General features: G+C 44.3%; 1 protein-coding gene across 4 annotated transcripts in view; it reads right to left on the reverse strand.

Moving 5' to 3' along the window:
- The window catches only part of DENND1A (DENN domain containing 1A), a 1,299,692-nt gene that overhangs the window by 1,052,143 nt on the left and 230,793 nt on the right, over positions 1-16,756 (reverse strand). For all 4 annotated transcript variants that reach the window (XM_063936848.1, XM_063936849.1, XM_063936850.1 and 1 more), the window contains exon 3: positions 2,017-2,060. In XM_063936848.1, coding sequence (XP_063792918.1) covers positions 2,017-2,060 — 44 coding nt within the window. The remainder of the gene's footprint in view (positions 1-2,016; positions 2,061-16,756) is intronic.

Genomic DNA, 16,756 nt, shown 5'->3' on the forward strand with positions numbered 1-16,756 from the left:
CCTTATTGAAGACAGGACGTCTTCTGCCGCCGATTTCCCGGACCTCTTCTGTCTTCTGGCTCTGTAAGGGGGCCGGCGGCGCGGCTCTGGGACCCATCCATGGCTGGGCCTGTGATCGTCCCTCTGGAGCTAATGTCCAGCAGCCTAAGAAGCCCAATCCACTCTGCACGCAGGTGAGTTCGCTTCTTCTCCCCTTAGTCCCTCGGTGCAGTGAACCTGTTGCCAGCAGGACTCACTGAAAATAAAAAACCTATACTTAAACTTTTTCACTAAGCAGCTCAGGAGAGCCACCTAGTGTGCACCCTTCTCGTTCGGGCACAAAAATCTAACTGAGGCTTGGAGGAGGGTCATAGGGGGAGGAGCCAGTGCACACCAGGTAGTCCTAAAGCTTTTACTTTTGTGCCCAGTCTCCTGCGGAGCCGCTATTCCCCATGGTCCTTACGGAGTTCCCAGCATCCACTAGGACGTCAGAGAAATTACTGAAAGCACGGCCTGTAGTGGCCATTTTTCAACTACATTTGCCAACAACATATTGGATACTTATCGGACTAATTTCTATCAGATCCTTATCAGGTGTGGTGCTCGTTTTTGGGCCACAACCACTGTGATGTTGTGCCAATTGCAATATGTCAGTATCCTCTGCGATATTGCTGTATGTATGCCCAGCATTAGATCATTGACCAAAGTGCCATAAAGTTTATCTGCCCAAGTCATATTGTGGTCATACTGGTTCAGACCACAAAACAGCCCCACTAAGTGTAGAAGATGTGTTCGTACACTATGACCCAGATACAAACCGCAGCCCAGTCTATTAATGTAGAAGAAAATCACAGTCACAATACAATAAAATACAGTATATACAGATGTGTCCTCCTAAATCTAGCCTCAATACCCCATGCAGTGCGAGATGCCTGGTGTGAGTGAGCCGCCAGCTTCCATGCAACTCTGCTAGCGTCAGGTGTCTTTTGTTTTTATTGCAGAAATGCGTCTTAGTTGCACCGCAATGCAACTAGAACGCACCAGGGGACTGTGCCGTATAATCTGATATGCAACACTTGTATATTTGAAAATAAGTCTGTATACAAAGCACAATAGAACTTGGCATGGGAAAAAACTGCGGGCGCTACATTGTAGCACTTCTTGTACAGATTCAGAGTTGTATATCAGATTAATCAGCACAGTCTCCGGGTGCATCCTAGTTGCGACTAGGACTATTTTTCAGCAGCAAAAAAGATGCCCAGCACTAGCGTAGTCTCACAGAACCTGGCACTCAGAGAGGGACTGTTTGGCACGACTGCAGCAATGTATGAGGACACATCTGTAGTTCGACAAGCAGGTATTTTAGCCCAGTAACCTAATTCAAAATATATACTGGACGTTTTGTTTACTGTACTGGACTACATAAAACACTCATTTATTAATGGGAATTAATATTCAATTATATAATTACAATTTACAGAAAATTGTTAATCTTAAGTAAAGAAGGGTTTGCAATACACATCCTTATTCCTCAGTTTCTTTGTAAACTTTTATGCAGAGGGGGAGTTGCCACATTTCATAATTAATGTGTCATTCATAGATCATTCCAGTTCACAGCAAATGACCATAAAAAAATAGTAGAAGGCAGAAAAGAGACTGCTTGTATGAGACTATCAAGCAAAAACACTGAAACCCAGCAGAGACCTACAAATCTCTGCTGTTTTCAAGACAAGTGCATTTTCCATGTCTGTGATAGGACAAGGCTAAAAACAATGATCAGAAAGCTTTCCCGATGCTACCTTTCATTACATTTTCAACACTGCATTAAAATTATGAAGACATAAACCAGCTTCCCCTAGCAAATAACCTGTGACATCTTACTGAGGACTATTCACGCAATCAAGTTTTTCACCTGTGTTTATTGAAGGACAGCAGTAACGGCACTTTTAATAAGTATCTGGCAGTAAGATGTGGTGCCACATAAAAAAAAAAAAAAAAAAGGGGGGGGGGGGGGGGGATTAATTACGCATTCCAAACCTGGTCACTGAAGTCTTCTGGGAAGATCCTCTGCAGCTCAGGATCTGTAAATAATTGACAGATAATATTAATTGGCTTTGGATTAGTGAGCAAGCAGAGAATCATACATTAATATTTGATCAGAAGATGATAGAAATCCTGGCAGGGGATCCTGCGAGGGCAGCCTGGGTCTGTATAGAAAAAAGCAACTAACTCACTTGGAGACTCTCCCTTTAGCCTCCCCAGAAAGATGAAAAAAGAGGAACAAAAAATAAAGTTAAAATAAGCTCTGCTGCCCCATTACATCTAAATGGTTACCTGACACTACAACTAACCAGTTAAATTGACTTGCAAAGGAAAAAAAAAAAAACATATCTTTTTAAGAAGGCGAACTCTTGTCAGATGGCCAGCAGAAGCACTTTGTAAGAACTAAATGCTGCGTTTGGTCTATCAGGGACGTGGGAAAATCAGCAAGCTTGTTATCTGGCCTTTTATTTCAAAATAAGACACACAGGCATTCAGCAGCAGTGTAAACATGCTCATGTATATATAAAGTATGTGTGTTTACATATTGGAGGACTGTGGGAAGAAAGATGACAGACAGCTTCCGATTTGCTGCACAGTCCCGACAATCTTTTTATCTCAGCCTCACAACATAAAACGCACCATTCAGTCACCAATATTCCCAACGCTTTCATGCTTTCTTCATATATAAAGTTGTTTTCATGGCATATGAGTGCTATCAGGCATTTACATTCATTTGTGTGATCAAAGCTAAAATTAAATCGCTTGCTACTGGTTATAGCAAGGGCCCTTAACATATATGTCCCTACCCAAAACCTGACATACTCTTTAGGGTGGATATCATTACCCTTTCTTTAAGGACCTGCTGTGTACTACAAGCTAATGACCCAACTACTCACTTTACTTTGATATTTTTTATTTTGTAGACATTAAAGTACACAAGAAATAAGTAGATATCAATTTTACTTCTTGAATCTTAATCATGGATGTAATTTGGTTCCAAGATGTTACTAGTTATATGTATAGTATACTACATATGCACATCGTTACATGGCAGCATGGACCCAGAGTGTTGTGCAACCCTTTGCTCTATAGCAGAGGTTCTCAAACTCGGTCCTCGGGGGCACACACAGTGCATGTTTTGCAGGTAACCCAGCAGGTGCACAGGTGTATTAATTACTCACGGACACATTTTAAAAGGTCCACAGGTGGAGCTAATTATTTCACTTGCGATTCTGTGAGGAGACCTGCAAAACATGCACTGTGTGTGCCCCAGAGGACCGAGTTTGAGAACCTCTGCTCTATAGCAGTGGTTCTCAAACTCGGTCCTCAGGGCCCCACACGGTGCATGTTTTGCGGGTAACCCAGCAGGTGTACTCATTACTCACTGACACATTTTAAAAGGTCCACAGGTGGAGATAATTATCTCTCTTGTGATTCTGTGAGGAGACCTGGAAAACATGCACTGTGTGGGGTCCTGAGGACCGAGTTTGAGAACCTGTGCTCTACAGCACAGGTTCTCAAACTCGGTCCTCAGGACCCCACATGGTTCATGTTTTGCAGGTCACCTGTAGATTTTAAAATGTGACAGTTGGTGATACACAGTGCAGCTGCTGGGTGACCTGGAAAACGTGAACCCGTGTGGGGTCCTGAGGACCGAGTTTGAGAACCACTGCTCTACAGCACTGGTTCCCAAACTCAGTCCACCAGGGCACCCCCACAGTCCAGGTTTTAAGGATATCCAAGGTTAAGCACTGGTGGCTTAATTAGTACCTCGGTCAATTTGATTTAACTATTTGTGCACAACCATGGATATTCATAAAACCTGGACCGTGAGGGTGCCAAGATATACAGTATTGGCCAGATAATGAAATACATGCAATACCATTATTAATGTAAACGGTCAATGTTTTTCAACAGTGCAAGCCGCTAAGATGTCACACAGAGCATGTGTCCTATGGTGTGCACGCAAAGTAGTGCAGTAGAGTTTCACAAATGTACTGGGCATTCTTGGGAGGTGGCTATTCAGATGCATGGAAATTAGAAAAACAGGAGTGTCTGGGACTAGTCGCATAACTGGCTCTGAAATCAGAAGCTTAATCACATACAGTGCTGGCCATACTGATGGAGAATCTGCACCTAGTATGGTGCGTCTAATGGTAGTGTCTACAGGCACACCAAGCAGTATCTGAGCATCCAAAGATGCACAAAGAACGCAGTCAGGCACACATTTGTACGCCAGGGAAGGGCTTATACTAGCATTAGCACAAAGAAGCGGACATGTCTACATCAAAAGCAGCATGCACCTCTGAACAGGCATCAGTATTTCTGGAAAGGGGTACCGTATGAGGCAGGGATGCTTCTAGAGAGGAGGACCATGTGCCGACTCCATCTGGACCCCCTCCTCTCTAGCTGTCAGTGCTGTAGACTCTGGGCGCTAGGGATACTAGGGGACCCTAGCGCTGTCCCAGAGTCTAGAGCGTATGCGCATGTCTCCAGGAAAATGGTGCAATGGCCATTTCCCCAGAGATTTCCTTAATGCGCATGCACAAATCTCGGGAAAAATGGCCGCCACGCCATTTAGAATATATTTGCTTAGAGATGCAGCCACTGGCGGGGGACTCCAGAGAGGTGAGTATTTAAAAATGGGTGGAAGATGTGCGGTGTGGGCCCCATGTGCATACCACACACTGCACCTATTGTATATACGCCAGTGGTGTGAGGGATACCAATTGCATTGAAAGGGCCTGTGACTCAGAACCTGGGAACTAGCATGGGGGTTATTCAGGTTAGTTAGCAAACCAAAAAAGTAAGCAACTGGGCAAAACCATGCTGCACTGTAGGTTGGGCAGATGTAACACCAATGCCGCTTATAGCGGCAGACGAGCCGTGCAGTCATGCCGTGGCACTTTTGTGGCTCCCTGCTGCCCTTCCTCCTTCTCCCATAGTACTCTGTTGGGAGGGGTGGGTGGGGGGTGGGGGGGTGGGTGGGGGGCGCGGAGGCTTGCGGAATGACGTGGTTAGATTGTAATGTCACGACGCACCCGCTTCATTTCGTGAAACTCCTCCCTCCTGAACGGAGTACTAGGGAGGGGGCGTAGCATAGAAGTGCTGGCAAGTACACACCCCTAGCAACGAGCATTACCCTTGGCAACGAGCATGGTTCCCACAGCATGAAACCACTAGCAATGAGCATTACCCTTGGCAATGAGCATGCATCCCAGAGCATGAAACTGCTAGCAACGTGCATTACTCTTGTCAAAGAGCATTACCCTTGGCAACGAGCAGAGGCGTAGCTAGGGTTTTTGGAGCCCAGGGCAAGATGGAAAATGGCGCCCCCCCCAAAAAAAAATAAAAACACTAAAAGAAGCATGTGCGCGCGCCTTCCGAAAAAATGGGCGTGGCCACACACCAGAAGGGGTGTGACCAATGAAAATGGCCCACAGTACCAGTTACATTGCCCCACAGTGCCAGATACATGCCCCACAGTGCCAGTTACATTGCCCCACAGTGCCAGTTACATTGCCCCACAGTGCCAGTTACATTGCCCCACAGTGCCAGTTACATTGCCCCACAGTGCCAGTTACATTGCCCCACAGTGCCCGATACATGCCCCACAGTGCCCGATACATTGCCCCACAGTGCCCGATACATTGCCCCACAGTGCCAGATACATTGCCCCACAGTGCCAGATACATTGCCCCACAGTGCCAGATACATTGCCCCACAGTGCCAGATACATTGCCCCACAGTGCCAGATACATTGCCCCACAGTGCCAGATACATGCCCCACAGTGCCAGATACATTGACCCACAGTGCCAGATACATTGACCCACAGTGCCAGATACATGCCCCACTGTGCCAGATACATTGCCCCACTGTGCCAGATACATTGCCCCACTGTGCCAGATACATTGCCCCACTGTGCCAGATACATTGCCCCACTGTGCCAGATACATGCCCCACTGTGCCAGATACATGCCCCACTGTGCCAGTTACATGCCCCACTGTGCCAGATACATGCCCCACTGTGCCAGATACATTGCCCCACAGTGCCAGATACATTGCCCCACTGTGCCAGATACATTGCCCCACTGTGCCAGATACATTGCCCCACAGTGCCAGATACATGCCCCACTGTGCCAGTTACATTGCCCCACTGTGCCAGTTACATTGCCCCACTGTGCCAGATACATGCCCCACAGTGCCAGATACATTGCCCCACTGTGCCAGATACATGCCCCACAGTGCCAGATACATTGCCCCACTGTGCCAGATACATGCCCCACTGTGCCAGATACATTGCCCCACTGTGCCAGATACATGCCCCACTGTGCCAGATACATGCCCCACAGTGCCAGATACATGCCCCACAGTGCCAGATACATGCCCCACAGTGCCAGATACATGCCCCACTGTGCCAGATACAGCCCCACTGTGCCAGATACATTACCCCACTGTGCCAGATACATGCCCCACTGTGCCAGATACAGCCCCACTGTGCCAGATACATGCCCCACTGTGCCAGATACAGCCCCACTGTGCCAGATACATTACCCCACTGTGCCAGATACATGCCCCACTGTCCAGTTACATGCCCCACTGTGCCAGTTACATGCCCCACTGTGCAAGATACATGCCCCACTGTGCCAGATACATTGCCCCACTGTGCCAGATACATGCCCCACTGTGCCAGATACATGCCCCACAGTGCCAGATACATTGCCCCACTGTGCCAGTTACATGCCCCACTGTGCCAGATACATGCCCCACTGTGCCAGATACATTGCCCCACTGTGCCAGATACATGCCCCACTGTGCCAGATACATGCCCCACTGTGCCAGTTACATGCCCCACTGTGCCCGATACATGCCCCACCGTGCTCCACCGAGTCCCCCCCCCCGTCACTCACCGCTTGTTGATATGATATGTGAGGGGAGGAGAGCGCAGCGCCTCTCCTTCTCCTCACCGCTCCAGGTCATTGGCGGCTGTGTGGCGCCGGTTCGCCAGCCAATCAGAGCTCGCGGACCGGCAGCCAATTAGGAGCCGGTCCGCAAGCTCTGATTGGCTAACGCCGGAGACCGGACAGACGCAGCGCTGCTGGCAGCGCTGCTAGTGCTGGCAGCAGCGGTGAGGGGAGGGAGAGACGCTGCGCTCTCCTCCCCTCACATTTCGGTGTGACGGGGGCGAGTGGGGCATGATGCCCTGGCCGCCGCCGGCGCCCCCCTCTCCTGGGCCTGCCAAGGCGCCCAGGGCACGTGCCCTACTCGCCCTACCCTAGTTACGCCTCTGGCAACGAGCATGCATCCCAGAGCATGACACTCCTACCAACGAGGATTACCCTTGGCAATGAGCATGCATACAAGAGCATGAAATTCCTGGCAACAAGCATGACACCCAGCTCATGAAACCCCTGGCAATGAGAAGGTAATTTAAAAGTAATTAGAAGCTTTGCTGTAAGGCATAATGTATCACGAGCATTGTAGTTTATGGCATAATATGGTGCAGGGGCATAATATGGTGAAAGGAGCATTACTGTGTGGGTCTTAATATGGTGGAATGGTTTTGTTTTTTTCCTGTGGTGACTGAGGTCTGTTGTTGCAGGGTCAAAAACTGGGGTATAAGGTGGTCTTTTCATGCGAGGACACGCCCATTTTGGCGAGGTCATGCCCCCTTGCCGGGTAATTTCTACACTGCAATTTCGATTTCAGTTTGAACACACCCCACCCAAATATAATTCTCTCTGCACATGTTAAATCTGGCCCACCTGCAGTGCAACATGGTTTTGTCCAATTGCTAACTTTTTGGGTTTGCTAACAAACCTGAATAAGGACCTATATAGTTTTTTATACATAATATGAACGTTGGTAGCATTCCAGTAATGTTTTTTGTTTTGAATTTATGTTTATGTATCCTAAGAATTCATACGCGAGGTCCCCTTGCAGTTCCAATAACAGAAATCTGTAATGGAAAGAAAGACTAAAGGTCCATACACACGGAGCGATATAGCAGTTAGTGCATATCGCTCTGTGTGTACACAGCCAGCGATAGCGATGCGTGTCGCCGACAGGTCGCTTTCACTGCTAAAAATAGACTGTGCAGGCAAGGCAATTTCAATTTTGGCTAGGTCGCTGGAAAAGAAAAAGCATCCCCATGCTTAAATGAGTTAGCCAAAATCACCCATAGTCAAAATCGCTGGAAAAGTCAGTCAAAACTAGTACTGTCAGTTCAAGTGAAAACGCTAAGTCAAAATCTCTCTGTGTGTATGCACCTCAATAGTGTCAGTCAGGTTTGAAGTAAGTGCATGCAAAACATAATATTACTTACCTGTTTTAGATTTATATACACTGCCCTCCAGGATCACTAACACTGATGCCCCAACCCATATTAAATTTTATACAGGTTGAGTATCCCATATCCAAAATTCCGAAATACTGACTTTTTTGAGTGAGAGTGAGGTAGTGAAACCTTTGTTTTCAGATGGCTCAATGTACACAAACTTTGTTTAATAACCAAAGTTATTAAAAATATTGTATCAAATGACCTTCAGGCTGTGTGTATAAGGTGTATATGAAACATACATGAATTGTGTGAATGTACACACACTTTGTTTAATGTACAAAGTTATTAAAAATATTGGCTAAAATGACCTTCAAGCTGTTTATATAAAGTGTATATGTAGCATAAATGCATTGTGTGCTAAGACTTGGGTCCTATCGCCATGATATCTCATCATGGTATGCAAATATTCCAAAATACGGAGAAATCAGATATCCAAAATACTTCTGGTCCCAAGTGTGTGTGTGTGTGTGTGTGTGTGTGTGTGTGTGTGTGTGTGTGTGTGTGTGTGTGTGTGTGTGTGTATATATATATATATATATATAGCAAACACTTGTGGTTCCTAGGGAGGAAATGGCACTCTCCCAAAAGCAAGAAGAACCAGGCGGCACTCTGAGGTCTTGTGCAAACAAGATAACTTTTAGTAAAAAATCACATGCATGTATGGCATAGCTTTGCCGACATTTCAGCGCCGCGCAGGGCGCTTTTCTCAAGGCTGTATGCTTTTTCTAGCATACAGCCTTGAGAAAAGCACCCTGCGCGGCGCTGAAACGTCGGCAAAGCTATGCCATACATGCATGTGATTTTTCACTAAAAGTTATCTTTTTTGCACAAGACCACAGAGTGCCGCCTGGTTCTTCTTGCTTTTGGGAGAGTGCCATTTCCTCCCTAGGAACCACAAGTGTATGCTATCAATTTCTTGGATGGCACCGGGGCAGTTGTTTTTTATTTAAAGGAGTGCCAGCCTTTTGTATGTTTTTATATATATATATATATATATATATATATATATATATATATATACACACGCACGCACATACACACATACATTCGGGAGCTAGCTTGTAACCGATGTGCAGATACACAGCATTGTTTCTACTAAGTATAAGGCGACAATAGCCCTGACTGCTTGCCAAGTGGTATTGTAGTACTTAGTCTTGCACATCCCCATTCATTCTCTATTGTCTTATAGGCTATAATAAACTTTAACATATGTCTGTTTTTTCACTAGAACATAGCTAACGTATATAACAATAGCTTGCAAATCGTCTTATCTTATTATCAATTGAAGACTATGAATAAGAAAATAAAATCTGTGAAGTTCTCTTTTAAGTATTCTAAAGCATCCAGCGTATCCAATAGCTAATCTACAGTGCAATTTATGTGCCAGGGGGACAGAATGCGCCAGCAGAGTAAAGCAGTTCAAGCTGAATTAGCCTCAGACACCTTCTCCTTCTATATCATAATGCTTGCAAATATGTGAGCTAAGAGTTGCCTTGGGACACATCGCTAACAGATGCAGACTTCATAGCTTAGAGTTTTGATCATCGTGTCTGGGTGAGGCGATCCTACAATCTTTACAGCTCACTTCATTTTGTTGGGTTTGTAGCTCAAGGGCAATTGAATTCTTTCATGAGTAATTTTAATGTTTACATGTTCCTCGGAGTTGGCTTGAAAACTGAGTTTTCATAGGCCAAATTTGTTTTACAAGCATGTTAATGCACGGATGGTTCCCATTGTAAACCTGAAAGCATAAATTCAACCAATGGTTACATTTTTTAAATAAACAGAACACAGAGTGACTGGGAATACCGTCAGCGCCTCCCGTCTCCTGCAGTCATTACTGGCTCCCCATTAAATTTTGCATTATTTACAAGTCTTTCCTTCTCCTTTCAAATCCCACTTCCCCGTCTACACATGAGTCACTAATCCCTAGCTTGGGACGCACGATTTTATCCCACCTCCTCGTAATATTTATTTAGACATTTCTTACACAGGATGCACAAAATAAAGTCATAAACAAAAATGAATAAAAAAAATAAGTTATTTCTTTTTATTTTATATTTTTATAATCCGGCTCACAAAAGTGTGTATTCAGCATGATCGCTTCTATTATAGCAATGTGACCCTTGCTTTTATTATAACATTTTATTTTTCAGGTGCAACAAAGTGTACAAGGAACATATGTAATAACAGCGTGACTTAAAATATCATAAAACATATATGCACAGCATATACTGATGTACTGTATCTCAGGAGCAACAAACAGGAAAAATGAAATGACAGACTAGGCAGGACGAGGACGAGGACATGGGTAGAAGGTAGGCAACTCACTGCAACGTTAATGACTAATGGTGGTAAGTCGCAGGGAGGGGAAAGCAAGAGTACTCACTGTGACCTGCAGGGGTACATGAAAAATTGATGGGCAATATGGGTGGCATTGGGCAGTACAGATGGTGTATTGGTTAGCATTACTGCCACACCACTGAGGTCATAGGTTCGATTCCCACCATGGCCCTGTGTGGTGTTTGTATACGCATGGTCCTATCTGTGTGGTGCTTGTGTGGGTTTTCTCCTACAATCCAAAAATATACTGGTAGGTTAAATGGCTCCTGATATCAAATTAATCCTAGTGTGTAAGTGTGTGCTTGTACATGTATTTAGGGTAGATTAGATAGGCCAAGTGGTTTTCATTTGCCGTCAAATTCTCTGTTTCTGTGGTAGGGCAGACACCCAGGTAATAATTAAATACATAAGGAAAGCAATCTCCTAGTGATCTCCACCCTCATATAGTACAGTAGGGCCCATGAAAATACATTGACCTGATCCATGATTACCAGCACCCCTAATGTCGGAACCGGTTAGACATCCGACTATCTATAGCCAATATATTGCAGGGCTTGTCAAATGTTACTAACCCCCCCCCCCCCCCCCACACACACACACACAGCCACATTACTGAGCAGCTCCCCCCCCCCCAAAAAAAAAAAAAATTATCCCTACGTGGTCACACAACTAAGGGGTAACCCCAGGCAAACTAGCCCTCTGCAGCCACACTGCTGTGCAAACAATGACCTGCAACCACATTAATGAGCAGCTAATCCACCCAGGCCACAAAGCCCAATGGTCACACAACTAAGGGTATACCCCTAGGCAAACCACACCTCCGCAGCCATGTCCCACGTGAACAATATCCCACCATGTGGCCACATCACTACCCCCTCTGAAACCGCAATCACCAGCCATGTATATACCCTCTTATCAGAGAGCCCTATGCAGCTGGCCAGTTTGGACACTCCGCAAATGCACTCCTGTACATGAAATGTCAGCCACAATACAGGCATGCCCATGAATCTCCGCTGGGGCTGAAGAGGATCTGCTACCTCTCTTCCTCCATAATTTGGTTGCCAGGCAGTAAAATCTAGGGGCCATGGCGACCTAGCCCCTGGGATTTGTCGAGCCCTGTTATATTCATTACAAATATTTTGCTTTGCAAATGTTAGGGCTACAAATAATGCAAGTGGGCTGCCAGGGGGTACCCAGGTGGAAAATTAATCATTAGTTTAGAAGTTTACAAGTAATGGTGCAACACAAAAAGTATGTTGGTTCCACGAATAACATCTGTCCTATAGATTGTAATAAATTAAATATAAAAAACAGGGTCCTCATAGTGTGATTCAACTAATAGCGGTTGAGCAACATAAGGGCATATCATTAAAAAGCTACAGGTCTACTTTTAAGTCCCATACAAAATATGAATGAACATGGCATTGGTAGGAACATAGTCAGAAACATCAAGATACACATTTGCTTTCTGTACTCGTTGTATTAGTAAGCAGGTCTGATATGGAAGGGAAAACCGGTTGAGGACAGAAGCTGATATGGAAGGGAAAACGGGTTGGGGACAGAATGTCCCTGCAGCACCGTATCTAACAGTCCTGCACAGCTAGGGATCTTTTAAACTTGAAAAATGTGAGCTGAAATTTTCATCTATATAAGTCATTTAGATCAAAAACACTACACAATTGCATTATCTATTGATGGCACGACTATCTCCTCTAGTCACCAAGTGTACTTTCTTGAAATTATCCTTGGTTCTTTCCAGTCCTTCAAACCACACATTCATTACCTTTCGCAGTACTGCCATTTACATCTCAAAAAAATGTCCATGATCACACCCTTCCTCACACTGTATACTACTAATACCCCTTTTTACACATACATCCCAAGAAATTGCCAGGTCTATCAAGCTGGCAAATTTCCGGATCTCAGCCCAACCCTGGTAAAGAGCAGGGTCGGGGACCCAGGACTTCTTCCCGGGTAGTTTCCACTCAGACACACCAAAAACCTGGGTGGATGCGCGTTCACGTGCAAACACTCAGGTTTTTGCAAATATATGTGAAAGAGGTAAAAGACAAAGACCCTCATCCACTCACTGGTGAACTACAGACTGGACTACTGTAATCTCCTCCTATCTGTCCTCCTTGACTCCCACCACTCTCCACTTCAATCTGTTCTCCATGCTGCAGACTGGTTCAACTTCCTCTCCAAAAATACTTGGGTTTATGTATGAAGTGATAAAAGTGGAGAAGTGAGCCAGTGGAGAAGTTGCCTATGGCAACCAATCAGCTGCTCAGTATAATTGCATAGTATGCAAATTATAAATGTTATTTCATTGCTGATTGGTAGCCATAGGCAACTTCTCCACTGGCTCACTTCTCCACACTTATCACTGCTTCATACATTTACCCCACTATGTCTGCCTCCCCTTCTCCTTCAAACCCCAATTCAAGCTTCTCACACTCACTTACAAAGCCGTCACCCATTCCTCTCCCATTTACATCTCTGACCTTAACTCCCTTCACACTTCCGCACACCCTCTTCGCTCCACAAAAGTATGCCACCTCTCATGCAGATGGATTACTTCTTCCCACTCTTGCCTCCAAGATTTTGCACACACTGCTCCCGGTCTCTGGAATTCTCTACCTCTCCCTATCAGACTCCTCACCTCTCTACAAAATCTCAAACAGGCTCTCAAGACCCACTTCTTCATGAAACCCAGCCACGTCTCATTTTAATCCACTCTTCCATGCTCACTGTTATCCCTGATGGTCTACCCTTCCCCTTTAGAATGTAAGCTCTCATTAGCAGGGCCCTCTGCTCTCTAATGCCTTTCCTTCTCTTACTTAGCTATCATCTACTCCATCCTCCCTATAACATCACCTAACCCTTGGTCTCTGCCACTCTGATGCTTATGAGTGTTAGGACAGCTGATATATAAACAGAAGTGTTTATATACCATGTACTTGTCCTGCAAGTCACTGTTTTATTGCTGTGCTCATTTACTTATATATTGTGTTAGGCTTTACAGAACCCTTGCGGCGCAATATATATAAACAATTATTGTTATTTATATAGCACACACATATTCCACAGCGCTTTACAGAGAATATTTGGCCATTCACATCAGTCCCTGCTCCAGTGGAGCTTACACTCTATATTCCCTACAACATGCACACACATTCACACCAGGGTTAATTATGTTGGGAGCCAATTAACCTGCCAGTATTTTTGGAGTGTGGGAGGAAGCCGGAGTACCCGGAGGAAACCCACGGAAGTACGGGAAAAATACAAACTCCACACAGTTACGGCTGTGGTGGGAATCTAACCCATGACCTCAGTGCTGTGAGACAGTAATGCTAGCCATTACACCATCTGTACTGCCATGGTTAGCATTAAAGAATAACTTTAAAAAAAATTAATACTACATATCCACATGTGCCCATGTAGTGAATAGAGACATTATACAAAACCATATGGGAAAGTAAGATATACAAAGATACATTTCAAAAGTAAAATAGAGGTAGAGCTAGCACCTTCATCTGCAGGACTGTATATTAGTTTGTACACAGTCGAGTTACATTATTATGATCACCAGCAAATAGCCAGAGTAACCACTGTGTGCAGCTCTGACAGCAGCTAGATGTTCGCTGAACTGCTACTTTAGACACACGTCTGGTAGCCCCCCGGTTAATTTTGACGGTGAGCTGCTCCACTGTAGCGTGTCGGTCGGCCCTCATGCATCTTTGTAGCTGACATTCACCTCTCACATCAATAGCACGTGGTGCTCCTCAGTTTCCAGATCGGTTATTTGGAATGGTGCCATTTATCCAGTCACAATATACCCTCACCACATCATCACGCGACCAGTTCACAAACTGCGCTGTTTCAGAAACACTGCCACCCTTGGCCCGAAAGCAGATTTTTGCAACTCTGATATATCGCCACTTTTACCCATAACAGCAAAGTGTGTGCAGACAGCCTAACTCACACTTTATATACCCACCAAGCCAGCGCATGACACATGACGTACTTGATGGGCTACGCACTGCCATTATCAAATGTAGGCAGTGGTCATAATAATGTGACTCGACTGTGTAATATCTATATGTATCTTTGTTGCACAACCTAGGATTACTGCATTCTCTTATGACAACAGGTAACCATGCTTAACACATGTGCTGCTTTGGGTATAGAAAGCCAAAATATTCTATACAGGTTGAGTCTCCCTTATCCAAAATGCTTGGGACCAGAGGTATTTTGGATATGGGATTTTTACGTATTTTGGAATAATTGCATAACATAATGAGATATCATGGTGATGGGACCCAAATCTAAGCACAGAATGCATTTATGTTTCATATACACCTTATACACACAACCTGAAGGTCATTTTAGCCAATATTTTTTGTAACTTTGTGCATTGAACAAAGTGTGTCTACATTCACACAATTCATTTATGTTTCTTATACACCTTATACACACAGCCTGAAGGTCATTTAATACAATATTTTTAATAACTGTGTGTATTAAACAAAGTTTGTGTACATTGAGCCATCAGAAAACAAAGGTTTCACTATCTCAGTCTCACGCAAAAAAGTCCGTATTTCGGAATATTCCGTATTTCGGAATATTTGGATATGGGATACTCAACCTGTAATATACTATACTGTAAATAATGACAAAACAAATGTTTAACGTGTTACTTTAACGCTGCACAGCCAACTTCACGTTACATTATACTAACCATCTCCCTCCATGTCCTGGAGCATGGGAACATCACAGCAGCATACAGTAATGCAGTGCAAGTGGTACTGCAGCTTTAAACTGTATTAAATGCTACTCGGGTAACAATAACATTGCTAAAAACTAGCAGCAAATGAGAGCAACCTTATTGGTACAAATGTAGCAAGTTATGACTGTGTGCTGCTGCAGGTCAAGTCATACAGCTATGAGCCAGATAGTTACGTTTGATGATCAAATACTTGTTAGAAAGTTTTTCTCTTGGCTCTTGTGTTGCACTGAGAACAGTGGTAATCTGGCCTTTGGCATGCAGAATGTAAACTACTGTAATATTTTTCTCTGTCTGCTGTGAATTCTCAGAATTAAAATAAAATATTAGGTGCTTCCTTTTCAACACTTTGGCCTTCTATGACATCTGCAGGAACACCTTATGCTTTGTTTAGAGGCGCAAGTGGGTGGCAGAATGACAAAGCTTTTAATTACCATGGTTACCAAAATAATTGTATGTTCCTTAAAAATAATGGCTTGTAAGTGACCGTCTGTGACTATCACCAGTATATTGCTTTATCTATCAGAGGTGCTCAATTCACGGTCTTAGCACGCGTTGATAATGACTGGCGGGATCCTGACCGGATGCCCTTAGGACATAGATAATACAGTTGCCCAGAGAGAGCAGCATTTTGTCACATCCCAGCTCAACAAAAAAAACTGCTTTGGAAGCAAAACAGCATTAAAAAGTAAAACTCGCATCTAAAAAAGTTGCAGGTCATGAATAAGCTAAAACCTGTAGGAAACCTAATTGTGCAAGAGCACCCATCTATGCCGCATACTTTGTGCACCCAAAAATATACAGTGCCTTGCTAAAGTATTCACCCCCTTTTGCATTTTTCATGTTTTGTTACCTCACAACCTGGACTTAAAATGGATTGTTTGAAGGTTTGCATAATTTCATTCACAGAATATGGCTACAATTTTGAAGATGTTATTTTTTTCATTTATTGTGAAGCAAACAACAAATAGGACAAAATAACATAGCATGCATAACTATTCAACCCTCTAAAGTCAGTTCTTTGTAGAGCCACCTTTTGCGGCAATTACAAGCTGCAAGTTGCTTTGGATAAGTCTCTTTGATCTTGCCACAACTTGACACTGGGACTTATGCCCATTCCTCAAGGCAAAACTGCTCCAGCTCCAACTTAGTTGGATGTTTTCCGCTTGTGAACAGCAATCTTCAAGTCTGACCACAGATTATCAATTGGATTGAGATCTGGTTTTTGACTAGGCCATTCCAACACATTTAAATGTTTCCCCTT

This window comes from Pseudophryne corroboree, chromosome 8 (genome assembly GCF_028390025.1).
Source record: "Pseudophryne corroboree isolate aPseCor3 chromosome 8, aPseCor3.hap2, whole genome shotgun sequence".
Classification (NCBI taxonomy): Eukaryota; Metazoa; Chordata; class Amphibia; order Anura; family Myobatrachidae; genus Pseudophryne; species Pseudophryne corroboree.